At 40.3% G+C, this 27,642-nt stretch overlaps 1 protein-coding gene across 1 annotated transcript in view; it reads left to right on the forward strand.

The window, feature by feature from the left end:
• The window catches only part of ar (androgen receptor), a 59,188-nt gene that overhangs the window by 12,838 nt on the left and 18,708 nt on the right, over positions 1-27,642 (forward strand). The window contains exons 2-3 of the mRNA XM_066714723.1: positions 6,215-6,366; positions 9,139-9,255. Of these exons, the coding sequence (XP_066570820.1) occupies positions 6,215-6,366; positions 9,139-9,255 (269 nt within the window). The remainder of the gene's footprint in view (positions 1-6,214; positions 6,367-9,138; positions 9,256-27,642) is intronic.

The raw sequence follows: 27,642 nt of genomic DNA on the forward strand, positions 1-27,642 counted from the left end.
AGTGTAGCTGGACATTTCAACGGATATAAACTGAGGAAGAGTGAAGAAAGCTGCAAATGTCTGTATTTGAAAGGCAAATACTGCGCTCTGTGTATCAATTCAAGTTTGGTGGCAGTTGAGAAGTTTCCAATATGAACCACATTTCAATGTTGATTCCCTGCCAAGGACTGGAGATGTTTTTATTACAATTAGGGAGCCGTTACTCTTGGTTACCAGCTTCGTCCTTGATATTTTTTGTGATTATTTTCGTGTGTGTGTGTAAAAAAGCCTTGGCATCTGTGCAGCAGGTCATCGTGTTATAGTTATGTCTGCACACACCGTCCAATCAGTCCGTCTTCAGGGCTGCAAATCTCTTCTCGCTCCTGACAGACTCTTCACACCTTCCTCACACCTCTCCGCGGCCCTTATCACGTCTGGGAGGATAATTTAATGAGAATCCGTCAAAGAGGCTCGAAAATGAGGAAAATCAGGTCCATTATGCTTTTCACCACCGAGATCACGCAACTCCGGCAGCAATGATGAGAAACGGTGGGCCTGGGAGTAAAGGAGTAATTTGACATGTTGTGTAGTGGGAGCTTTGCAGCGACACAGGGAAGCCAGTTGGGGTGTTAGTTACACTGTCGTTGTGATTGTGGACCACGTGGAATTTAGGCTGGTCTTGGTCTGTTTAATACACATTTTGTTTTTGAAGCCTAGCGTATGTTTGAGGTGTTTGAGGTGGTGTTGAGGAGTAATACCGAACGCACTTCTCCTTCCAGGAAAGTGAACAATTTCACAAGTAATCCTTCAAAACCAAAAGAAAAGAGCAAGCTATCCTACAGTATGTTATTTCAGATCAATATTATTAGGTGTATCCTTTGCACGGTGCTGATGATGTTGATGAGTTTATATATATTGTAGTTTTTTGGCTACAATATCCTGGTGTATTTTGGAATCTGTATCTCTTGATTCTAAGAAGGGACCCAGCAGAACCTTCTCAATATCAGCTTTGCTTTCTTGCATCTAATACACCACCGGTCTGAGGGCTGACATGGCACCTGGTTGGGGTACAATATCGCTGACCTGAACGGCACGACACCCCCCAGGAGCCTAGGGGGACTCACTCCTGGGGCCTCCCTGATTGGCCCGGCTGCTGCATATAAGCAGGAAGCTGGCACTCCTTGTTTATGGAAGAGGGAGGAGAGCCAGTGATGGAGAGAGAGAGAGAGAGAGAGAGAGAGAGAGAGAGAGAGAGAGAGAGAGAGAGAGAGAGAGAGAGAGAGAGAGAACAGCAGAACAGGAACATCATTGTGAAAACAGCCTTTGCTTTTGGATTACAAATCTGATTGTGGCTTACAGATTTGGACTGCACTGTGTTTGTGTTTGTGTGTTAAGAGGGGCCTTTTTACACCATTTAGCTCAGGCTTCAGAGGAGCAAGGCTTTTCTCTGTAGTTTGTCTCTTTGTGTCGCTCACTTCTGGTACTTTATAATAAGTATCACCTCCTTCTGCCGTCTCCCCGTGCATGCGCCCTTCTCCGAGGCCCTGCCCACACATCGAGCCCATCCCCGTGCCCATCCCTTTCGTTGCCATAAAAACATCCCGGTTCACTTAACAGTAATTGTTGTTATGCAAGAAGAGCAGCGGTACATAAATCAGAGCATTTAATCGCTGTATCAAATTTTAATTACACTTCTTCAAAGGCAGGTATAATTACTGTCGCATGTGTGTATGTGTGTATATTTATACACATACAGTATGTCAACTGTCTTAAAGCTCATTTGAAAGCTTGGCAATCCTATAACTAAGTCTACAAGGCACAGAGTGTGCACTTGTGTGCCATTATCCCTGCTTGAGAGAAAGGCAGAGTAATTTCCTCCTCGTTCAGTCTTCACATGGGCTCTGCCTCAGTGATCAGACAGCACGTTAGCGATCCCCCCCTCACAGTGCAGCCCCCATTGATCTCTGAATGGCAGCTGGGAATCTGTGCTATTATTTCATCAATTCGTTGCAATTACAAGAGTGTACAAGTGTCCGCTGTCTCTCAATCCGTGCTACAAAGCCGTGAAGCTGCCAGTTTGCCTTCATATTATGCTACACTTAACCGGCTTAACCACTTTAAATGGAATACTGTAAATTAATTAGATTTGTGTTTGTGTTTGAGAAAAGGTTTTGTCAAGAAATATCCGTAAGTGCGTTTATGTATTTTTTTAAGCTAATGAAAGCAACATAAAAGCAGCAGTAGGTTTTTAATTAATTCCTCCTCAAAACTTCAGCCCTATAGCTAACTTCAAAAGCATATTGTCATAACTGTCTTGTTTATTTCATGGCACACATTAAATCAATTACTGATTTCAGAGTGGTGACAGATATAATTTATTCTCCCTCTCTTCCACAATGCCAATTCATTCCACTTAAAAGCAGTACAACCTGTATCGGCCGTGCCCTGAATCGTTATCAAACAAGCCCCGGGTAAACTGCTGCCATCGGCGTGTCATTTAGAAATGGGGACATGAACACAAAGCCTTCAAAATGAAGCCCCTTCACTTCCCTCAAACCCCTGAAGTGTTTTGTTCTAGGTTAAAAAAGGAAAAAAAGGGTTGTGCAGAAAACATGATCCCCAGAGTGGAGAAGGTCTTTAAATATGGGGGACATGCAAACACACAACGTTGTTAACCACACATTTGCAATTGCAGCCAAAGCACCAAAAACACACTCAATCGAGGAATAATTTTAATTCACAGCCATCCACACATGAAATCTGTCATGTTGAATTAACAAGAGGATTTAAATATCACCTTTTCAATGATGGTAGGTTTGTATCTACTTTTAGTGACAGCACCAACACCTGATCTCAAGATAATTAACCTGCACCAATAGCAGCAATTTACACAAAGCTATTAAGAAGAAATGCAGTCCAGTGCAAAGCTTAATCATTTTAAACCATTTTGTTCAGTCTGTTTAGCTAAAGTGTCCTTTACTTAAACAGTTTATGTTAAATGTGGCAGAAATTCATCTGTGGTTTTCATTTCACTTTCACAACACTTTGTATTCAGTTCAGCACAATTCTTCTTCAGGGATAAATGAGCACCTTAACTGCTTTGGCAATGTTTCTCTATTATTATAATATCGGTATCTTTCCAAGCTTTTTTCTCTTGTGAAAACACTTTTTTTTAAAACTCCAAACAACCTATAATTAATGTAAAAGTAAAAGTAAGTAAGTAAAGTAAAAACAGCTCAGTGAACACAACCTCAGCTTGTAAAAGTGATTTGTTTGCCATGAACAAATATCAATCGTGTTCCTGAAGCTTTACTCCAAGAAGTCCTAGATCTGATACTTAGGAGTTTGCAAACCCATTTGACAATTATTTGCCTGTGGAACCAGTTTGGTATTTTCTTAATTTGAAATCACAACTTTTTAGGTTATGCCCAGATGTTTTCTAGCCTAGAATATCAAATTAGTTATATGACATAAAATCGGGGAAGTCTTCCAGACCGGCCCATGTGAGAGGACATCTTGTGTGCACAGACAGAGACCTTTTTTTTCCACATTATAGGATATGGGTCGTAATAAACCGCACTGCAGTCTGCGGTCAGTGAGCGATATCATGTATATCTGAAACCAAGAAATATGTACTTCGCTTTTGAATGGATTGATTGCAATGTCGTTGGACGGCTCCGTAACAACATGGGGAAAGATTCTCTCTTAGTTTAATGCATACCAATGAGAAGCCACGCTGGGGGTACTTCTTCAACTTGTACAGTTTGTCGAGTGTCTCACATTACCAGCTTTGTACGTATTCACTGAAGGGTCGCATCGTTTCATTTGTGCAAAGATGCAGATTTGCGTTTGCAATCTTGCCTTCATGGGTGTCGAGTCTGGACCGTTTGGCAGAGAACAGAGCATTGTCTGAGGCTCGATGTTATATTGTTTCTTACGACCCGCAATCTATAACAGCCCTGACATCAACCATCATTCACTGCGAACTGCGTCTTTGCCAAGACTGAAAAGAACTGGCACCCACGCAAGCAATGCAATTCAATTTGTCAAAAGGAAAATAAAATAGTCAAGCTTTATTTATTTCCTTGTTTCATCAAATCTTTGTATTTATTTGCATGCCTTTGCTAGTATGCGATTTCATTGCACTCAAACTCTGTTGTTTAGGAAAGTATATCTATATCTATATCTACATCTCTCTCTCTCTCTCTCTCTCTAGATATTTATTGTACACATTTACCAGTGAAAGCTTCTTACAAAGAGTGTTTGTCATTCACTTCATAAAAGGCATCATTGTAGTTCATTCTAAACAGATATTATATTATTATTTTGAGTGTGTGGCCCAGACCCCTTTGGACAAAATTTATGTGACTGTTTATTACTTAGCTCAGTTAATCTCTTCATGAGATGAAAATACCAAACAGTCTGAGGTTTGGTTTCATGCAGACTTGCTCCAGTCACTTGACAGATCCCGTGTCTCCATTCATCTCCTTTTAGGCTTTTAACCATGTGTGCAAAACCACACCTTTTAAAGTATAGTCATTTCTTAAAGTATTTGTGCCACTCAATATACATTAGACAAAAGCACTTGATTAATTGATTTATATTTTTTAAATGGTTATTTCTTGTTTGTAATGGCCAGTTTTATTGACAGTGCAACCACACTTATGAGTTTACAATCTGAGTTTCAGACAGACTTACAGTCCGAGTCACCATTGTCTGAGTCCTTGATTTTTGAGACTCAGATCTAAAGTTGAACTTATGAACAACACTTAGGATTCAGAGAAAGCCCAGATTTCAAAGATTATAACTTAGTTGGCCTGTGTTTCCATTTCTCTTTATTGTTTATTCATGTTTCTTAACAATTATCAACATTAAATAAACTAAAAATCTAAACTCTGTATGAGCCCATTTCCACTGTCGATTGTCCTAATGCACTTAACCCTAGTTAATAAAAGTCATCAAAGGTAATTGTTCTGTACAAACTCAAGATTGTTGTAGTAGCCCTACACAATGTTATGTATTATTATACAATCATAGCTCTCAAGTCTCGGCTCTCATTGGGCGTGAGACTCTCACATTGAGCCTCCATCTCTCGTTCTCATGCACAGCCCCCCACCCTCTGGGGAGCGGTTTCGGTCACTGCGTTTTATTTTTTTTGTGAAAAATCTCACGCATTGACGTTATGAACACTTGAGAGTTCTGTACAATTATGTAACATTATAGAACACATTGTATTCTAGTGCTTGAAAAACCTGTAAGCCTTGGACATGGACTTTAGCCAAACAATAAATAATAATAACTGTGTGTTTATCTTTAATGAACCCCTGTTGGTCTTGTTATACTTTAACTATAATGTGTGATCAGAGGGCACTTCCAGTTCGAATCCAAGTCACCAAATCCACGACTTGAGTCATACAAGTCTGGCTCTGACAGTTCAGTGAAACCGGAATGTGATCCAAAAAAATAATATGGGTAAAACAACAAGATTTCACATCCTTGCCAGCCCTCGTATTTCTGTGTGAAGATGCAGTTTCTGTGTACAATCAGGCACAATGTTTTTACTGTCTCAGACTTCAATTAAGTACCGAGTCTTGGCAGATATACATTTCTCCATCGGCATCGAGATGCAGAGGAAGGTTGTCAGACTGTCCTCCTACCAACATGCGTGCATTTCTTTCTTTTTTTTTAATGCTTGCCCTTCCAAGATCTTTTTAAAAAACAAACAAAAATAATTGTTGGTTGAGTTGTCAGTCGTTTGTGACACCCTTTTCAAAGCCTTGGAGGACCGGATGATCTCGGTTGTACATATACAGTTAGGTCTATAAATATTTGGACAGTGACACAATTGTAATCATTTTGTAGAACGCCCCAAGAACAAGCAGGACTAAAGACACTGCAGTGCAGGCCTGGCAAAGTATCACCAGGGAAGAAACCCAGCATCTGGTGATGGCTATGGGTTCCAGACTTCAGGCAGTCATTGACTGCAAAGGATTTGCAACCAAGTATTGAAACTCACAATTGAATTATGTTAGTTTGTCCAATTACTTTTTTCCACATATAAAAATGGGTTTCCTTTCAAATCCATTGTGGTGGCGTACAGAGCCAAAATTATGTCAATTTTTTCACTGTCCAAATATTTATGGACCGAACTGTATGTATGAGGTTTACACTCATCTCCCAGTTCTTCAGACCCCTGTAACCTCTCCTTCTCCCACTCCATTCCTCCCATTTTCAGATTTGAGGGCGGCAGAGACAACCTCTTCCCCATGGAGTACTTCTTCCCGCCTCAGAGGACATGTTTGATCTGCGGGGACGAGGCGTCCGGGTGTCACTACGGCGCTCTGACCTGTGGCAGCTGCAAAGTTTTCTTCAAGCGGGCGGCTGAAGGTGAGGCTGGGGGGGAACTGAGCCGAGCGCCAGTTAGTGAATAAATATGACGAGTCAGAGACTGGTTCCAGTTAAGCTTTCTGAGCAAGGGCTTATCACTTATCACAGGTAAACAAGAAAAAGAATATATATATATATATATATATATATATATATGCCCCCTACTTTTCTGACTATAGTATAATTGCTTTTAGGATGTAATATTTCACTTTATTCCCCCCGCAATATACTTATTCTCCAGTAGAACTTGACTTCCTTCCCTGATTTTTGTACAACTTTGTATTTTGAAAATCTCTATACTGTAATTTTTTAGATTAAAAAAGTGTTGTCAAGATATCTTTCATGTTTGTCAACCACAAATGTTGATGGAGAGAAATAAAATAAACATTATTTGTACGTAGGATTTCACAGGGTCTCTCTAAATCTTAAATGGGCGTCACGTTTGGGAGTCTTGCTTTGTGTTGACAGTGTAATCACATTATTTATATCTGTGTAACTCCTCATAAAATGCCTTTGTTTCATAAGGGGGTGGGGGAGTAGTGTGATCTAAAACAAAACTAAAATAAATTCATACCAAGTTATGAACCTCTTCCACTGTTCACAAATAAATTAGGTTACCCTACAATAAAACTTATCTAATAGGTTTGAAACCATAAAATAACCTCTTTGTCCTCAGCACATTTAGAAACTATAGTCTCTTATACAGCCAAAGAGATAATTGTGTGCGAGAAACCAAATAAACATTGTCTGTAGTTTATACAGGGAATGGACACAGGACAGGAAGCACAAAGGCCGCATGTATTTCAGTGGTCATGTGGCAGAGAACTGTTTCATCCATGGGTCTCCTCGTGGTTTGAAACCGAATAATAATAATTTCTTTGTAGGTGCTTTTTCAAATCTTCCTCTAATCTTTCTAGTGTTTACATTATGAGAATTTGACCTATAAATGTGGTGCAAATGCGGTAGATGGATAAATATACAGCATATCGGGCCATTCTGACCGCACCGGCTGCAAGAGGAGCGTTCTTTTGTCTTTTTTGAGTCATTTTCCATGGCGACTATAACTTGGTTTCAGTTGATGATGGCATCTACCAAGGTTTGAAATTGATTGATAACATTTGTAGCCCTTTTATTTGTGCATTTATTGCTGTGGTATTATTATCTTGATGTATTCAAATCACAGTGTTGCCGCAGAAATCACATGGATGCAGAAATCGAAGAGAAATATCCTTGAGTGTCCTGGGAAGACGTTTTGAAACATGTCCTCCAGACCGGGACAAGTCTGGGTGGATAACGATTAATTTCACATGACTTAGTCCTTTTCCTCGATATTTACAGACATCCGCTTAATGATTTTGTGATTGGTCTTCAACTTTAATCGTTCAGCAAATGCACAACACAGTAAATGACAAAACTGTGGCTTCATGTTGAAAGATACATAAAATAAATGAGGGCTGTCAATCGATTAAAATATTTAATCGCGATTAATCGCATGATTGTCATGAGTTAACTCATGATTAAATCGCAATTTAATCGCACATTTTAATCTGTTCTAAATGTACCTTAAATTAATACTTTTCAAGTTTTTAATACTCTAATCAACATGGGCATGGACAAATATGGATGCTTTATGCAAATCTATGTTATTATTAGTGAAACCATACTCAACATAGAGCATGAATACTAGACATGTTTCAAAGGTCATAGATGTTTTTCAAAGAACTTGTTCATGTCTATTAGACACATTAAAAAAATTACATAGAAGTAATGGGAACCTGGTATTTCTCTTTCTTTGCACTGAGCAATTTACTTACACAAGCCTGTTTACATTTAGTTATTTAGCCACCCATTTAGTTATCACTGTGGTGAGTCTATTGCTTGTGGAGTTGTCCACCCGTCTCCGCTGCTAATGATCTAGTGTGCTCTGCCTTTGGCGAGGGGGAGGACAGCTCTGCATCAGTTGAATTCGCCATCAAGTGATATTTTAAACTCGACGTGCTGCGGTGATAACTTAATTCATATCGACAATAAATGCAGACAACTTCAGACATCGTTTTGTATATGAATTTTCCGTTCAGAAGACCTTTTTCTTGCTCCATTTGTTTTTGCTGCTGCATCCTTTCCTGTCTTAAGGCTCACTATGGCTGCATCTCCATTTCTCCAACTACGGGCTAGGGTACGGGTCAAAATGTGCGCTACATTAATCGCGCGTTAATAAAATTAGTGCCATTAAAATGAATTTGCATTAATGAGTTATTAACACATTAATTTTGACAGCCCTAAAATAAATCCTTTACAAAGAACATGTCTATACTGCTTGGCATGATAAAGCATTGTACGAAGCAGAGTGGATATAGTCTGTCAAGCCTTGATAGGCTTAGTCATTGAAATACCCATCACTTATTTGTGATTTTCCCTTCAAGGCAAGGTTGACAAGGTTAAAACTCACCAGTTTAGGCACCAGTGTGAAACTGACAGACCTCACCTCCAAATCCCAACTCTTGTGGTGCATATTGAGAGCAGAGAAGCTGATCCAGTGGAGGAGAGGAAAAAGCAAAGTATCTTCCCCCTGGCTCAGGTGGAACTGTGGGTTTTGTATGGCTCAATGTTGAAAGAAAAGTTTTAAGTTTGCAATTTGTTTTGTTTTCTCTTTACAAACAGGGACGCCATTTACTGCCACTGAGCAAATTCATATGCTTGTTGATTGCATCTTGTAAAATGGTTGTGTGCCTTTCAGTTCCTTCATTCATTTTCTGATTGTTATTTTTGAAGGAAAACAGAAGTACCTCTGTGCCAGCAGAAACGATTGCACCATTGATAAGCTGAGAAGAAAGAACTGTCCCTCCTGTCGGCTGAGGAAGTGTTTTGAAGCGGGAATGACCCTCGGAGGTAAGACAACAGTTTTCAAGTTTATTTCAGACAGTCAGCAAAACAGAAGCACTTATGAGCAGCGTCTGAGCAGAAGACAGGGTGAAACAGAATAACCAGTCTCAATTGTAATCGCTCATTACTCTGTGAGATGGTTTCCTCTCTAAATCGAAAGTCTGCCCACATGAGTACCATTGAAAATGTTGAATATCTCCTGTGCAGGAAGACGCTCATTTCCTGTCCTCAGCCCTAGAGTGGGTGGAAATAGCAGAAGATACACTCGGCCTGCAGTAAATCACTGGTGGAGCTGCAGACACCATAGCATCGCAGAGCTGGTTACGGAAACACAAAGAGGGGTCTTGTGAAGTCCGTTAAGCAATTCATAATCCTGATTTTGGTCTAATTAGTCACTGGGAGAGATGAATCCAGATTCATTCCAGTACGGTGTCTGTTATGGATTTGGAACAATAACTTTCCTTGCCTGAGATCATATTGAAGGTTTGGGGCTTCAGTTTAGTTCAGAAAATGCATTGCTTTTCCCAGGAAACATGTGTAAAGATACGAATTTCCCTTCAGGTGTGACTTGACTTGATAAATATCAAAAAGTCAAAAGTTAAATTTAAAAAGTTAAAAGGTACATTTATGTCCATTGATGTTTTATTTTGCTTTGTGGTATTTGGGTCACAATTTCAGCTGGTTTCTGGTTCTGTGTTTGAGGGTTTGTAATATAAGATGCAAGTTATACGTTTACATTTTTAAAGTTGTTAAATGATACAATGGGACACAAAAGTTAGATAATTTACTAATACACTCTGACCAATAAATAAAAAATAATAATACAGAAGAGAAGTTGTTCTTTGACTGCTAGGGTTGTGCCGTTGTGGAATAATCACAAAAACATTTTCTGAAAATAAAACACACAAACTGATATTGGCATGAAACCCATATCTGTGTGTTTCCCAATTGTTGGTTTTTGGTTTTAAGCGACGTCATCGAATCCAGGGACGACAACCAGTCATGTCTCTAAGGTGTTGCCATACGTGTCCCAAATAAAAGCCGTCTCTAATCTCACACAGATTCCTAGAAATAAGAGGATGAGAAGCAATGCTGCTCTTGAGTATTTGTTGCCAGCAGACACCTCAAGATTGTGTGTGATGTTGTTGAAATGCATGCATTAGTTTATGCTAGAACACCATGGTTGAATAACATGTTGGAAAGCAAATGGAAACTGTGGTAAAGCATAGAGAATGATAGTAAACTATGATACAAACCATAGAACCATGGCACATCCAAGTACGTGTTCAGTAAAACCACCTGGGGGCATTGCCCATTCCCCGTGCAGATACTACAGTAAACTGTGATCAGGCCGGTTAATCAGTACGTCTGCTGTATCGATGATGATTGTGTATGGTGTGGTGACAGAGATTTGACCAGTATAATATTGCAGCTCTGGGCATGACGCTGCTTAACTCTGTGTGTTGTCCTGTGGAACTTCTCATCAGAAGTTTAATATGCTAAGTTTTACTAGCAAGCAGCCGCACACTTCACCAGAACCAAATGGACCACCATTGAAGGTTCAACAAAGTAAGAGCATCTTTACTGGCAATCTGAATCTGTCATTATAAGTTAATAGGTTCCCGTCTTTCACAACCCCTGTGTCTGTAAAATTGCAGCTTCGTATTAGCTATGCAGTAACTAATCAAACTCCTAAAATGCTCCGGCATCATTTCAACCTATTCCCCACACTCTGGTCTCAATCAAAAGGCATTATTATCATTACTATTATTATTTTTCATGTCGTATTAGGCCCCAGGATTGCAGAGGCTCTGGCTAATTCCAGTAACATGCTCAGTTTTCACTTTCCTCAATTTGTCTCCTCCTGCTAATGGGGGAGATTGTGAGGCGACGCACAAAAAGTGACAGGAGACGCATGAATTAAAGACTCTTTAAGAGGTTCAGAATCCAGCGAGAGCCAGTCACAGCAAGTAAATGTGTGGTAATGCATCTCCAGAAAGAATCACCTTTTTATTTCAAATGACAGAGAGACTTCTGCATCAGCCCCTCCGCCGCAGATAAGCTGTGCGGCAAATTGCTGTGTAATAGCGCAGCGCTCTCCTGGTCACACCACCTGCTCTTTTGATCCTGTTACAGAGTACAATGTCACCATTATAGCTTTGATAGCGAGAAGAAGACCTCGGTTACTACGCTTAATGATTTCTTATTCTAAATACCGCGGGGGAGCTGGGCTTACAATTTCACAATCTCAATTTGCATTGCTACAGCCAGGAAAGCTTTCTCCACTTAGACCCGAGTCTCTAGTGTTCGAGAAGGCGGCCTGAAACTGATGGTTTGGGTTTGGACACTACTCTCACAAAGTGGTGAAAGAAGACAGTGTATTTCATTAATCTTTCCCCTTCTAAAACTTCCTACAGACCAGAACTGTATAAAAGGTGTAAATCCAGTTGTGCGTATGGCTCTCAGACAGATAGAGGCACCGTGGGCGAGTTTCGACTGTTGTAAAAGGCATGGCACGTAGTTGTATTGTAATTTGTTTGTAGTCAGGACTTGTCCTAATTGGTTTTCAGGTTCTCTATGTGAAATGTTTGTGTAATAAGAGACTAAATCTGTTCACAAGTGTTGCAAAATTACATTTCAACCGCAAAATGCAACTCACTTTATTATTATCATCATCAAAAACACAGAGTAGCAGGTAAAATAGTAACTTAAAAAACAGCACTCATACCCAGTTTACACATTAACACCTTGAGTGGTATCTAAAGGGTCTCTGTTCCACGTTTCCAAGGCCTGAGGCTCAATTTAAAACCATGTACACTTAAAAATTATATTTGAGCTAAACGTGAACCTTTCTAGCGCAGCCGTTGAGAACTGGAGTATTTTAAAATAAATTATTCACTGTGAAAAATGTTTTTGAAGTGATAGACATTGGAAAGTTGTGTTAAATTGTCACATTTGTTTGATATAACTGACACATACAGTGCCTTGCAGAAGTATTCAGATCCGTGAACTCAATATTTGGTGTTAGCACCTTTAGCAGTATTTACAACCACAAGTGCTTTGGGTGTCTACCAATGTTGCACATCGTCTTGGTGCAGTGTTTGCCCATTAATCTTGGCAGATTTGCTCCAGCTCCCTCTAGTTGATCGGGGTTCGCTCGTGGACAGCAGTTCTCAAGTCTTTCCACAGATTCTCAATAGGATTCAAGTTAGGGCTTTGACTGGGCCACTCAATTCCTTATTCTCTAGCCACTCCAGTGTAGCTTTGGCTCTTTGTCCTGATGAGACCAGTTTTAGGTCTTATTTTTGTGTACCCTTCTCCTGACCTGTGGTTTTAATGACTGTATCCCTGACTTGCTTTGAAAACGGCCTGGTCTTCATGGTTGAAGTCACAGAGACAGGTGTTTCATTCTGAAAGCACTATTACTGCACACAGACAGAGGCCATCCAAATAATGTGTGGCTCGTTAAGGTTATTCTGTGCACCTCAATTAACTGAGGTTGGCACACAGCAAAGGGGTTGAATACTTCTGCAGTCTTATTCACTAATGCAAACTGAAAGGCCACTATGTCAATAAAAATACCTTGACCCATATCAATAAAACTACACTGCAAGCACTAATATCACTGGGGTCCTCAGCCCTGGTCCTGGGGAGCCGCTACCCTGCTGGTTTGTGTTCCAACTGAGCTCTCGATTACATAATTGAACCCTTAATTGAACTAATACTTTTCTTACATTTGACTTTTTAAATTATGCAACTGATACAAAGTTGGTTTCTTAATAAGATGAGTGCCTTACAGTGAGGGGAAAAAAGTATTTGATCCCCTGCTGATTTTGTACGTTTGCCCACCGACAAAGAAATTATCAGTCTATAATTTTAATGGTAGGTGTATTTTAACAGTGTCAGGGACAAGATTGTAGATCTACACAAGGCTGGAATGGGCTACAAGACCATCACCAAGCAGCTTGGTGAGAAGGTGACAACAGTTGGTGCGATTATTCGCAAATGGAAGAAACACAAAATAACGTGAAGGACTGAAATCCTGCAGCGCTCGCAAGGTCCCCCTGCTCAAGAAAGCACATGTACAGGCCCGTCTGAAGTTTGCCAATGAACATCTGAATGATTCAGAGGAGAACTGGGTGAAAGTGTTGTGGTCAGATGAGACCAAAATCGAGCTCTTTGGCATCAACTCAACTCGCCGTGATTGGAGGAGGAGGAATGACCCCAAGAACACCATCCCCACCGTCAAACATGGAGGTGGAAACATTATGCTTTGGGGGTGTTTTTCTGCTAAGGGGACAGGACAACTGCACCGCATCAAAGAGACGATGGATGGGGCCATGTACCGTCAAATCTTGGGTGAGAACCTCCTTCCCTCAGCCAGGGCATTGAAAATGGGTCGTGGATGGGTATTCCAGGATGACAATGACCCAAAACATACAGCCAAGGCAACAAAGGAGTGGCTCAAGAAGAAGCACATTAAGGTCCTGGAGTGGCCTAGCCAGTCTCCAGACCTTAATCCCATAGAAAATCTGTGGAGGGAGCTGAAGGTTCGAGTTGCCAAACGTCAGCCTCGAAACCTTAATGACTTGGAGAGGATCTGCAAAGAGGAGTGGGACAAAATCCCTCCTGAGATGTGTGCAAACCTGGTGGCCAACTACAAGAAACGTCTGACCTCTGTGATTGCCAACAAGGGTTTTGCCACCAAGTACTAAGTCGAAGGGGTCAAATACTTATTTCCCTCATTAACATGCAAATCAATGTATAACTTTTTTGAAATGCGTTTTTCTGGATTTTTGTTGTTGTTATTCTGTCTCTCACTGTTAAAATACACCTACCATTAAAATTATAGACTGATCATTTCTTTGTCAGTGAGCAAACGTACAAAATCAGCAGGGGATCAAATACTTTTTTCCCTCACTGTATATACAATTTTATACTTAAATTAAAACCTCTCCTGTTTAAAATAATGAAAAGGCTTGATTTAGGAAATTATTAGTTACCTCACCTGAGCGGCTGCTACTGCCCTGATTAGGAGAAAATTAATGTAATAAGAAAACTAATAATTCATGTAAATTGTATTCAATGGATTTCATGCCCAGAGGCCTTAAACCCTTTGGTTGAATTAAAGTAAAGTGATTGAAGTCTAGCCTTAGTACTCACTGCCAGTTTTTGGATTTTCGATTTGAGATCAGTCATCCTTCTGTCCTTTGTGGCCGATTATACGTATTTGTTGTTTGCCTTTTGGAAAGAATTTAAATAAAAATGCACGCAGAAGGCAACAGCAGGAGACCGAACACTGATTATAGATGTGTTTCCTGATTCCTGTTGTGGTTGAACAGGCATTGGACTGAAGCTTTTTGTTTGAGCCGTCCATGAACCTGCGGCGGCGACTTGCGTGAGGAGAGGCAGCTTTATTGGGCGACACAAGGAAACAAAGGGCCGGATTAAATCAAAACTTTGACCCACCTGTTAATAGAAAACTACAGAGCTGTACTCAGTACTGTACAGCTGTACTTCATTTTTAGTTAGAAGCCACTTTCTTCTAATCATAAATGTAACCGCTATGATGTACAAGTTTGTAGTTTTCTATTAGCGGGTGGATCAAAGTTTTGATTTAATCCATATCAAAGTCTGAAAGTAAAACACTTGCATTTCTTCAAACCTGTGTTCGAAGTCACACATCTTTTGCCAACTAGCAGCAGTTTCCTGAAGAAGAAAATAATCTATTTACCATGAACTGCTGGCAACGCATAATATTTTGTTTTACACAAATGTACTTGAATCCCAAAGATATATTTACAGCTGTATACTTACATGAACAGATCATTGAAGATGCAGTGCATATACTGACACCATAATCCCCCTACATCTGACTGAATCAGCTCTTAGGTAATTTGAACGAAGTTATCTTACTTTAATAGAGCGTTTGTTTAATTGTTGAAAAGATTCCGTGAAAGTCAGTGTTCTCTCTTAACTCTCAATAGGATGTTATTGTTTAAACGGATGCTGTAATCCCGTCTAATAAACAAGGCCTAATGTGTGTTATTAGAATATGTGGGCCTTTAAGAAAAATAAAATAAATCTGAATGGACGATTTCCAAGTTTCCTGGCCAGGTCCCGTGCTCTTTGACTCGAATGTGTGTGACTTCTCAGAAGCATATATTTGGGTAAAATGGTGGAAATCGATGCCACGCACCCATCTGTGAAGAATCACATCAAGGCTGTTTTCACATTAATAGACCGTAATGAAAATATAACCAAATCCTTAGTTTTGCCTGACCCTTCATTTTGAGTAAAATAGCTTGAATTTTTACACCAGAAAACCATTATTGCCGGACAGATTCATAGTGACAAACTCCCCCCATTTAAATACTGTTTACATGTAGAGTTTATCTGAATTGTCAAGCACATAAACTTGATATTTCAAAGGGCGTCTGAAAAGGTATTTGATGCTTTTTTAAATTCCACTTTGAGATCTTGTAGTATCGGGACAGGTAGTGAAAACACTTTGAGCAGGTGAGTGAAATAATCAGATCAGACAGGGCTCCGAGACCTTTGCTGTGAAGTGAGTGTTTTTCTTTCCCTGGCTTTCTTGTCTGAGCCCGATTGGGCGAACTAAGCCACCGCCAAGGTCGTGTTTCAGACACAGTGCTGCTCAAGGGCACAACTTCAGCCAGCCCTGGACTCAAACACGCCTCACTGAAATGGATATATGCCTCGACAGAAACACGTCAACAGCACAGTAAACATAAGCAGAAGAAAACTGACTGACTGACTGATTTTACATATACAGCTGTGGAAAAAATTAAGAGACCACTTGGAAAATGATCAGTTTCTCTGGTTTTACTATTTATAGGTATGTGTTTGGGTAAAATGAACATTTTACTGCTGACAACTACTGACAAAATTTCTCCCAAATTTCAAATAAAAATATTGTCATTTAGAGCGTTTATTCGCAGAACTGGTCAAAATTACAAAAAAGATGCAGTGTTGTCAGACCTTGAATAATGCAAAGAAAATTAGTTCATATTCATTTTTAAACACAATACTAATGTTTTTACTTAGGGAGATTTCAGAAATCAATATTTGGTGGAATAACCCTGATTTTCAATCACAGCTTTCATGCGTCTTGGCATGCTCTCCACCAGTCTTTCACATTGATGTTGGGTGACTTTATGCCACTCCTGGAGAAACAATTCAAGCAGCTCGGCTTTGTTTGATGGTTTGTGACCATCCATCTTCCTCTTGATCACATTCAAGAGGTTGTCAATGGGGTTCAGGTCTGGAGATTGGGCTGGCCATGACAGGGTCTTGATCTGGCGGTCCTCCATCCACACCTTGATTGACCTGGCTGTGTGGCATGGAGCATTGTCCTGCTGGAAAAAACAATCCTCAGAGTTGGGGAACATTGTCAGAGCAGAAGGAAGGAAGTTTTCTTCCAGGACAACCTTGTATGTGGCTTGATTCATGCGTCCTTCACAAAGAAAAATCTGCCTGATTCCAGTCTTGGTGAAGCACCCCCAGATCAGCACCGATCCTCCACCAAAGTTCACAGTGGGTGTGAGACACTGTGGCTTGTAGGCCTCTCCAGGTCTCCATCTAAGTAATTAGATGACCAGGTGTTGGACAAAGCTGAAAACTGGACTCATCAAAGAAGATTACCTTACTCCAGTCCTCTATGGTCCAATCCTCATGGTCTTTTGCAAACCTCAGCCTGGCTCTTCTTTGCTTCTCATTGATGAAGGGCTTTTTTCTAGCTTTGCAGAACTTCAGCCCTGCCCCTAGGAGTCTGTTTCAAATCATCCTCGCCGTGCACTTCACCCCAACATCCGTTTGCCATTGTAGGTCACTTGATGTCGTCCTACGGTTTTTGAGTGACATTCGAATGAGCTGGCGGTCATCCTGGTCACTGGAGAGCCGTTTTCACCCTCTGCCGGTCTGTAGCTGTGTTGTCCCCAAAGTCTGCTGCTTGACCTTGATCTTATGAACCGCCGTCTTTGAAATCTTAAGGATGGAAGCAACCCGACGCTCACTGTATCCCTCTGCCAGTAAAGCCAGAACTGAACCCTTCTTTTCCTCAGTCACAACTTTCCTTTTCAACTCTTTTGGCATGGTCAATAGTTATTTTTTGATTCCAATTACTTTTGAGGTACTACTAGCACTGTTCTTGCCATCCAGCTGGTCCTATTTCAAGAGGATAGTGATGACCACAGCAGTGGGTTTTATACTTTTCCTCGTTAAATAAGATATGGTTCAGGTGATCACCTAATCAGTAGCTCATTCAGTAGAATGAGGTGCCTGTGTTGGAATTCAACAGACACTAGAATGGAATGGCTGCCATAAATGTAGAGATGCTGATTTAACAAAAATTGCAGTGGTCTCTTAAGCTGTATCTACTCTGTGTTTATTATGACTCAGTGAAGATGCGTTATTAAAAGTTTTTGCCATACCATGCGTTTAACACCATGATTCTATTTTGTATGAAATTGGATATAGATTTTAGCTTATACCTTATAATATTGCATTAATATATGGTCATGAATCACGTAGGGTTAAACAATCCTGTTTTATTAAAAAACTATGCTGATGCTGACATGTCTATAGTTTCCTATTCTAAGAAACCACAGTCTCCTCAATGGTTTCTGTGCTTTTAGCAAAGTTTATTAAAAGACAATTTGCGGTCAGTGGTAAATGTATTCATTTGGATTCAGGATGTCTGTCAAAAGACCCAGCTTTCTGAAGCGAATCTCCAAAAGGGCAACACAAATTTCATAATTTTTCCTCAAACCCTGTGATCAAAACACAATAAATTGGGAAATGCAGTTTGGAAGGTTTTTCTGTGATGATATTAGTGTTTTATTGACACTCCCTGCCTGCAATGAACTGTGCTGCTGACAGGGAGATAGGACTCCCTCAATAGGAAAGGACTGATTTAATAGTAAGTAGTTATAATATAAAGTAGTTTACTGGGCAGCGCTGCGGAGACTGACGTTTTTCTGAAGAACATACTATCGTACATAAAATGACTCCCTTGGCTGCTGAGCGACTACAGGACATCAGTGAGGTCACTAATGTACCCCAAATTTTATCACATATTCCTTCTTTGTCCTCTGTTCTCTGTGGCCTTGAATGAAAATGTTTTTCTAAAAATCAGCTACACAGAAACTACTGAACCTTGTTTACTCTGGGCAACACACAAAGCTGTAAATTGCACACGATTTACGCTATTGTGCTGCAACAGTAGCACAAAGAGAAGATATTTGACATCTAGGCAGGGCACTGTCCCTCATCAGACCCCCTTTGACCACACGGTACTGGACAGGGACACCACGGTCACCAGAAACATGGTCTGTTCTGTGGAAGATAAGGGTATTAATAATTACCCCAAAGGGTCTATATCAAGAGGAAAGGGGCTCCGAGTTTAGGTCACTCCCCAGCCCACGGTAACAGACTAAGGGTAGGACCCTTAGCTACACACATTGTTCCCTGGAGCCGTACCTTTTTAGTACATTATTTAAATTTCTCTCACTTAAAGCAACTGTAGTTTTATCAGTTTGAAAGTCAATTAAAGTAATGTTTTGTAAAGTATACATGTTCAGCATTAAATACCTGACTGCAAAGCGTTAACGTTCAGGCTGAGAAGTAGGTTGTATATTTTCAACCACAGATAATCAGAGGAAAAAGGGTTCTTGTGTAAAAGTAATAGTGTAATGGACTGCTAACATTTTGAGAATTATCTCTCTCTCTCTCTCTCTCTCTCTCTCTCTCTCTATATATATATATATATATATATATATATATATATATATATATATTAATCATACCAGCCACCAATTGTAAAAAGTGGTTTTTCTCCTCTAAGAAATCAAGGAAAACAACAGCCAGTAAAATAGATTTCTGTTAATAATAACGTTACTTTAAAAGTGGAAATAGACAGAGGTCTGCTCTGGACAGGTAATGTATAAACCTATTATTCGAGACACAGCAATTAGGACTGAAGCTTCACAGCAGGGACCTGAGGGAGGAATATGTTTGTCATTTCTGTAATGATATTCAAACAGACGTGTAAATGTTGGCCTGTGCCCTTTCTAATTCTCTGTTCTGGCCGTGGGGCAGCTGTTAAACTGTTCACTCACAGCGCCCGTCACAGAGTTTCTGCTCATCTCAACTCCTCCTTCGATGCTGTCCTGTCCGTCAGTTATACCGGGGGGGGGGGTTCCTTTATGAGCTCGGAGCTGCTCCTCTGCTGCAGCTGTGATGTCATCCCTTCCTTTCTCCCAGTCTCTGCATTCCTCCTTCCCTGCGCTCACACTTCCAGCTTTGAGTCTCACAACTAGATAAACTTTTGTGTCGCACTACTCCCATTGTTTCACGCATCGCTGCCTCCAGAATACGAGCTGTGGCCAGCCCCCCGTCCCCCTATCCGCTGAGGAGACGACACCGCTGTGAATTCCATTCATCACACAACTTCAAACCTCTTCACCACTGACCGCTTCACTGGACCGGGGATTCAGGGTCTCATCCTTCAGTAATTGCTTTATCTATTTACCTATTTTACACCTGAAATGAATTCCTTTTTCCTCTTCAGTAGTCTACAATGCCACCCAGCCAGCCTTACCGAACAGACTTACATGTGCATTAGAAATCATCCAATCATTGAAGGTTCCCAATTAACTGTTTCTATGAACACTAACATGAGGAATGTGTTGATATGTACAAGGGATGCAACCGGAACACATTTTGTGCACATCAGTAGCATCATGGTTACCATGACAGAAAACATGCCACTCTTGCCAGTGGTCGCGGTGACATGCATCACATGCTGTGCACAATAGTTGAATTTCTAATATCCTTGAAAATTCGACAGGCTTTATATCTGCAGAAACAGTGTCTTGGCTCCCAGGTTTTGGCTTCCAATGACAAGAGAGAAATTCACTCCCTTGACAGACAGGCGGACAAGGAACTCAGGGCCGATTTAATATGAATAATATCACACTAGTTTATTCAGCTCTAACACAGCGCTGCGGAGACGGCCAGTCAGGGAGACGCATCTAATGTTTTTCTGCTGAGCAACTACAGGATGTCAATGAGGTCACTAATGTACCCCTAACTTTATCAAAGACTTTTTCTTTGTCTTCTGGTTTCTATTTGGCCTTGGATGAAAAGGTTAGTTTATAAAAATCAGCTGCACAAAAAATGTACTGAACCTGGCCTGTCTAGAGCAACACACAGAGCTGCAAACTGCACACGACTTACACAATCTTGCGGCAAAAGGAACACAAAGAGAATATATTTGGCATCTAGACAAGGCACTGGTCCACATCACTGCTATTATTTGTGTGGTGTTAGCTGTGTGAGATAATTTATGCTGTGAATTTAGAGCTTACAAATGTATCCAGTGATTAATTTTCAAAATATGTGTGCCTGGAGACTGTCATTGACAATTAACTTAATTAAATACACAATTCATTTTTTTGGCTTGCTTGTTTGGCAGTTATACACTAACCTCAAAGTGTATTCAGACCCTTGAGGGAGTGCCACTAAAAGTTAATTAACAAGAAAATGCAGGTTTCCCCTTGGTATTTTTCAATACTAATAAAATTAAAAAGACGATCAATATTGTAGGCTTCGATAGCAATATGTGACAGAAATAGTAACATATATTTCTTAAGACACCCTGTTGGCATTTACTCAGACCGTAGCAATCTGTATTTTATGAAGACGCTTTGACAGCATGGAGAAGGGTTTTGCTATGGCCTTTAATGGGTTAATTTCACATGGGAAGTATATCTGACCAATCAGAACACCAATCAGTTGGGTCCCCTAGTAAGAGAATATTCCATGTCTCCAAATGACAGGACTTATTTAAAGACACTATACACCTGTCTATCCACTCAATGCAACTGGTTGATTTTGGTGCATGAACACACTGTGTCCTGATGTGTGCAAGAGTGCGTCGAATGTAAAAATGTACTGGATGCCTGAGAAGGGCCAGTGAAATGCCCTCAGGCGAGCACTCTCAGCAGCGTTGGGGGTAGAAGTATCTCTGTACAGCACTTAAATACAGCATGATATGCAGGGGAATACAAAAAGGCAACATGCAGCGCGTAAATCACGCCAGACGGTTAAGTTGGAGGAAGGGAAATATAAATCGGGCCATATTAATAATGCTTTGGGTGAAGAAATCTGTTTTTCTTAGTGTGAGAAAAGGAGGTGTCACATTAATCTCGCAGGGTGCTGATTTACAAAAGCATAGTAATGTTCTCTCTTTCTTTTGTATCTTTGTGTATTTGTTTTTCGCGGGGGGATGGACTGACCGTGACATTAAACTTGTAGGAATGTGTCTGTCGTGATTACTCTTGAGCTGCTATGGAGTGGGAAGGTGGTGGGGGGGGGGGTACCTGGAAACTCAAACATGGTCTGATCAGTGTTGCACAAGTTCAATTCTTGGGTTGTGCAAAAATTCTGAGATTCGTGATTTCACAGAGTTGGTCCACACTGCACTGAATGCAGTTGTCCTGTATTGCGTTGAATTGTAATGAGACGCATTCAAGAGCAAGCGAAGGGAGATGAGGAGTCGCCCCTTTGCCTCGTGTATCATCAGCTCACACTAATCACCCCCACATTCCTGTAGCTCGGCCTGTTTGGGAAAGAGAAGGAAAAAACTATTTTGGATGCTTCCTCTCTGTTTGCGCTTGGCGTCGGTTCAGGGGCCGAGGCGGGCAGGATAGCCAGAGCAGTGCACCCTGACCTATTTACTGTGTGTATTGCTCAAGGAGGCTCCATTGAGCGCTGCCAAAACAAGGTAATTTCAATTCTGTTATCCTGGAACCCAAGAATGGGAGATTTAGTAGAAACATTAACATTTTTAATATGATAGGACTTGCTTTTTGTGTGTGAAACTAGGTCTCTAACTCAGAAAGGGCTTCTACAGGAAGTAAATCAATTTCTAGGATCACTGTACAGAGAATCACCATACACTATGGTATATATACTTTATGAAACAGATCCTATAATGAAGCTTTGGTATTTACCCCACTTTTCTTTTTTCTCTGTATATTGTTAGCCTTAAGTAGTGTGTGTATATTTATATACAGTGGGGGAAAAAGTATTTGATCTCCTGCTGATTTTGTACGTTTGCCCACTGACAAAGAAATGATTAGTCTATAATTTTAATGGTGGGTGTATTTTAACAGTGAGACACAGAATAACAACAAAAAAATTCAGAAAAACGCATTTCAAAAAAGTTATACATTGATTTGCATGTTAATGAGGGAAATAAGTATTTGATCCCCTATCAATCAGCAAAATTTCTGGCTCCCAGGTGTCTTTTATACAGGTAACGAGCTGAGATTAGGAGCACTCTCTTAAAGGGAGTGCTCCTAATCTCAGCTCATTACCTGTATAAAAGACACCTGTCCACAGAAGCAATCAATCAATCAGATTCCAAACTCTCCACCATGGCCAAGACCAAAGAGCTGTCCAAGGATGTCAGGGACAAGATTGTAGACCTACACAAGGCTGGAATGGGCTACAAGACCATCGCCAAGCAGCTTGGTGAGAAGGTGACAACAGTTGGTGCGATTATTCGCAAAAGGGCATTGAAAATGGGTCGTGGATGGGTATTCCAGCATGACAATGACCCAAAACACACAGCCAAGGCAACAAAGGAGTGGCTCAAGAAGAAGCACATTAAGGTCCTGGAGTGGCCTAGCCAGTCTCCAGACCTTAATCCCATAGAAAATCTGTGGAGGGAGCTGAAGGTTCGAGTTGCCAAACGTCAGCCTCGAAACCTTAATGACTTGGAGAGGATCTGCAAAGAGGAGTGGGACAAAATCCCTCCTGAGATGTGTGCAAACTTGGTGGCCAACTACAAGAAACGTCTGACCTCTGTGATTGCCAACAAGGGTTTTGCCACCAAGTACTAAGTCGAAGGGGTCAAATACTTATTTCCCTCATTAACATGCAAATCAATGTATAACTTTTTTGAAATGCGTTTTTCTGGATTTTTGTTGTTGTTATTCTGTCTCTTACTGTTAAAATACACCTACCATTAAAATTATAGACTGATCATTTCTTTGTCAGTGAGCAAACGTACAAACTCAGCAGGGGATCAAATACTTTTTTCCCTCACTGTATATGGATATGTGGGCGGGGCTTTGTTGAGGGGAGGGTCTTCAATCCAGCTACATAAGGAGAGATGCAGCCCTGTGTTTTAGGAGCTGTTTTGGAGTTGTAGTTGAGGTGTTGTTGAGCTGCTGAAGTGAAGTGAGTTGAAAGCTGCTTGAAAACAGAAACTGTGAAAAGAAGTTGAATAAGTGCTACGGCACATATTACTTATTTTCAATTTGAGCTGCCAAAACAGTTTTTATTAGTTAACTGGTGAATATAAGCTCCTGTATTTGATTTTACTGGAGACTCCTCTGTCTGTTTCATCTTGTCATCTCACTGCAATTCTCTAATCCTGATTGGGCCATCAGAGCATCCACATAACCATAACTATATTTCATCATGTTGGTTTTAATTATTAAGTTTATTAAGTCAACAGTATGAATCAGAATGCAGTTATAGCTTACATATATATGTTCCTCCTTAAGTAATCTTCTGCTATCAGACAATTTAATTCACACAGAGTGCTGTGGAAAAGGGCTAAGCATACAATTTTACAATGTTAACCTGCTTAATAAAGAGATAATTCAAATTAATGACTACTAAGCACGCTAAGGAAGGCATTTAAAAAAAAGCTAAGGGCTTTATTTCAAATGCTGTACTCTCATAAATCAATAGAAAGTCAATGGGGTTTTGAGCCGGCATACTTTTAAAAGTCCAGCGCACTTGAGGCAGAAGCCAAGATCCTATCTTTGATGTGAAACAAATTGTTGGACTCCTTTCAAACATATCCCCGAAAACATCTTATGATAATTTATGAAAACAAACATTAGACTATACAAGTGGCTATGGAATTAAAATAAACATCATCTCATTATGTGAGAGATGATCTGGAGGCCAATGAGAGAGCTGTCTGACACACTCTGAACTTGTGTGCCCTTTGTAGCTTCCTAAATATAGACGCCTGGGCCGGCATTACGTTACTGCGCATTACACCGCCTGTACTGTAATGAAGTATGTTGATTAAGAAATCAACAAGTGTGGCTAAAGCAGCTACAAAGCATTGATTCAGGATATACAGTGTATACATTTGAGAAAGGACTAGAAAGTTGAGCTAGGGTTGAACACAAAATAAAATAGTGACAGAAAAGGGGAGGCTGGCAGATATGTATTCTTGTCTTTCACTTCTAAGAGCACCTGAGCATCTGCAGCTATTTTGCCAAACCTCTCTGACCTTCTGAGTTTTAAAAGTTAATGTTGGTGTCGGGGGTGCAGGATGTCAACTTCAGTCACCAGCCCTGTGTTTAATTGTTACTCTCTGTGAAAGCTAAATGGTATTAATGACCAGCTGGATCTGCGCGCTATGAGAGGCCATCCCCACAGGGCCGCTGAACTCTCAGGCAGCAGCGAGCTGAAATCCTAAGTGTGACTGATAGTAAAGGACAATAAAAGCGCATAAAACCTCCAGCTACTTCCTGACAGTACATCTGACCGCGGTGAAAGCTTCAGACTTTCTGCTTGCTGTCCTCAAATGATCAAAAGGAGGTACAGCAACATAGTGGCTGCTAAAATATTTAGATTGCTGGCATAAATGTAGTGTTTTGACCTGCCAGAGAGGGTAACTGGGGTGCGTGGAAGACGCTATTGCTCAGGTTACTGTCACTGGTCCACAATGCCTCTGGGGACGTAGGGACCTCCTACAGAAGACTACATATTGACCAAGACCACCTAAACTAATTGCTGTGATGTTTCTTTAAACCGGCCGCTCTGTGACCTTTGACAACTGAAGTCATTAGAAGAATGTTCTCTTTCACGGACACCAGCCAGCAGAGAAACCTGAGCACGGGATCCCCACTCCAGCAGATGCTTGCATTGTGTACACAAGTCAGTAGACGTTTTGCGTGTTAGGTCCCCCCTGATCCCAGTGTTTGACTTGGCAGACTGTCGTAAAATTAAACAAATCAGTGTAGATCTGCATCAGTTGTGGTTCAGACACTTCGGCAACCTCATTATGAGACAGTTGCGGTAAAAGGAAGCAACTTTGTTTGGTCATTTGCAGCTTCTTTGAAGGGTTAATGAAGGAAGTGCTCTGGCTAAAAATAAAGGAGATTTCACTTGATCTCAAAAACAAAGACCTCAGTTCCTCCGTAAGAGCGTGTCTTGGTTACATTTTCTTATGTAAATGTATCACCATTGACTACAAAGCCTTTTGTTTTTACCGGTGCAAATTAAATCGGACGCTAATCCTCGTTTCCCAGGATTTTCTCAAGTCCTACGATCTTTGCAGTGTCTATCATTAACACTCTTCTTTTCTCGCCTACGTCTGATCCGCACTAAATCTCTTTAAGTACTATTCTTAAAAAGCTCATCTTTCTGTAATATTGCAGTGATGATAATGTATCCTGTCATGTCTGCTTATATTACAACGCTTTTACTCGGAAGGATCTGGAAAAATGGATGGGACATGGATAAATATACTCTGTACTCGGTTTACATCATTGCCATTAACTAACATTATTGCTCAACTCCCAGGGCATAGAACCGCAAAATACTGCAGACCACAAACTGAGTGCATACCAGTAACAAGGAGAAACAGTGTGCGTGATCCTACCAACCTTACCATATGGTTTCTATGATTAGAGTTCTTGTTCACGGTATTGCATTCCTTATTTTATTAATAGAACAAGATTGATATTAAGTAAGTTTTGTGAGCCCTCCCACTGGTGTGCAAGTGTTATTTCTTCTGCTTAGTATTTGGTTTGGCATTGGTTAGTTACTAGGAAATATGGTTCAGTTCAGGCGATGCTGTAAACAGGGTTTTTCCAGAAAGCAATTTGCCTGCCATCTTCCAAAATGGGGAAACCAGTGTTACAAAACCACGGCAAGAAGAAACAAAAAGCACTTTCTAATGTTCTGAATTGAAATAGATTTTTATGTGACCAGCATTTTAATCTAAATCATATTCTGAATACAAACTAGAGCTACAATGATGATAGATTTACTTTTTAGTTCTTTAAATCAAAACTACAGATTATTTTTTAAGTGTTGGTTGCACAGTAAGGCCTAAAACAACAATATAACAACAACTGTCACTGGATTACAATTGAAATGTTTTTAATGAAAATTGAAACTATAGAGTAAATTATTAAACATATCTGTTTTCTGTGTTTTCCACATGACTATAAAATTAGATAGATTACACAGGTGAGCATCGTTTACACCTGGTGGCTGAACAGCAATTGTTGAATTACTATTATTGATCTTCATTAACTTAAAATAGATTTGCCATTTTAACTAAACTATTACAGAAAATGTTTTGTGTGGAGGGGGTTTGGTTAGTTTGCTTTAGTGATCTGGTCGTTAAAGACTTGACTAGAAAATACATTCTAATACATTTGAAATAAATCAGATCAAAAATCTGTACGTGCTGAGATTGCTACCATGACTGCCATGCTGAGTCCAAGAACCAGAACAAGGCTGATCTTGAGCCCAAGACCGAATCTCCAGACTCCACCTCTGACACATATATCGTCCGATTGAGGGATATATTAGCATTACACTCAATTTAATTATTTGGAAAATAACTTTTGCAATCAGTTTGTCTTTTGTTTGTACAGCATGAATTTGCTGAAAGATTTACGCACATCCTTCCCTCTCCCTCAGTTCATCGTAAACTCCAGGCAGACACTACCTCCATTGTCTGGTTCTGTTTTAACGTTTGAAAGTGCGTTGCCAGCTGCCCGAGCATCTTCCCTCTAAAAAGTGTCCATCTGCTGAAAAGCACAGACAGAACGGCATATTGTGAACAAATACAGAGAAACATAAAGTTTGATTGTTTGAAATCCACTTTTATTTTATTATTATTATTATGATTATTATTTATTTATTGGCAGACACACTTATCCAGGGCAAGATGCACACATTTTGCTTGTGGACAAACTGGAAATATATTCAGGAATGCCACTCTGCTCCCAAACTGAAAATGTAGGCACATGTTTTTTAATGGCTTCTTGGCTCAAAAAGCAACGCTGGCACGAGTATTTAGGTCAGTTTATCCATGTGCTCCCTCTCTTTTTCCTATTTGGCTTCTACAACACTACATTGCTTTTTGTAACCGAGTTTTCTTTTTATAACTATTTTTATTGCTAGAGTTTTGTTTTAGCTTGTTAGGTCACGTGTGGTCTTCCAGGCGGCAGCAATTGTCATTCGAGGGAGCTTAGATGCCCAAATCCAACAGGGAAAATACACTCAGTGAAGGGATATTGATGGTCTTATCAAGAT

This window comes from Amia ocellicauda, chromosome 10, assembly GCF_036373705.1.
Source record: "Amia ocellicauda isolate fAmiCal2 chromosome 10, fAmiCal2.hap1, whole genome shotgun sequence".
In the NCBI taxonomy this organism is placed as follows: Eukaryota; Metazoa; Chordata; class Actinopteri; order Amiiformes; family Amiidae; genus Amia; species Amia ocellicauda.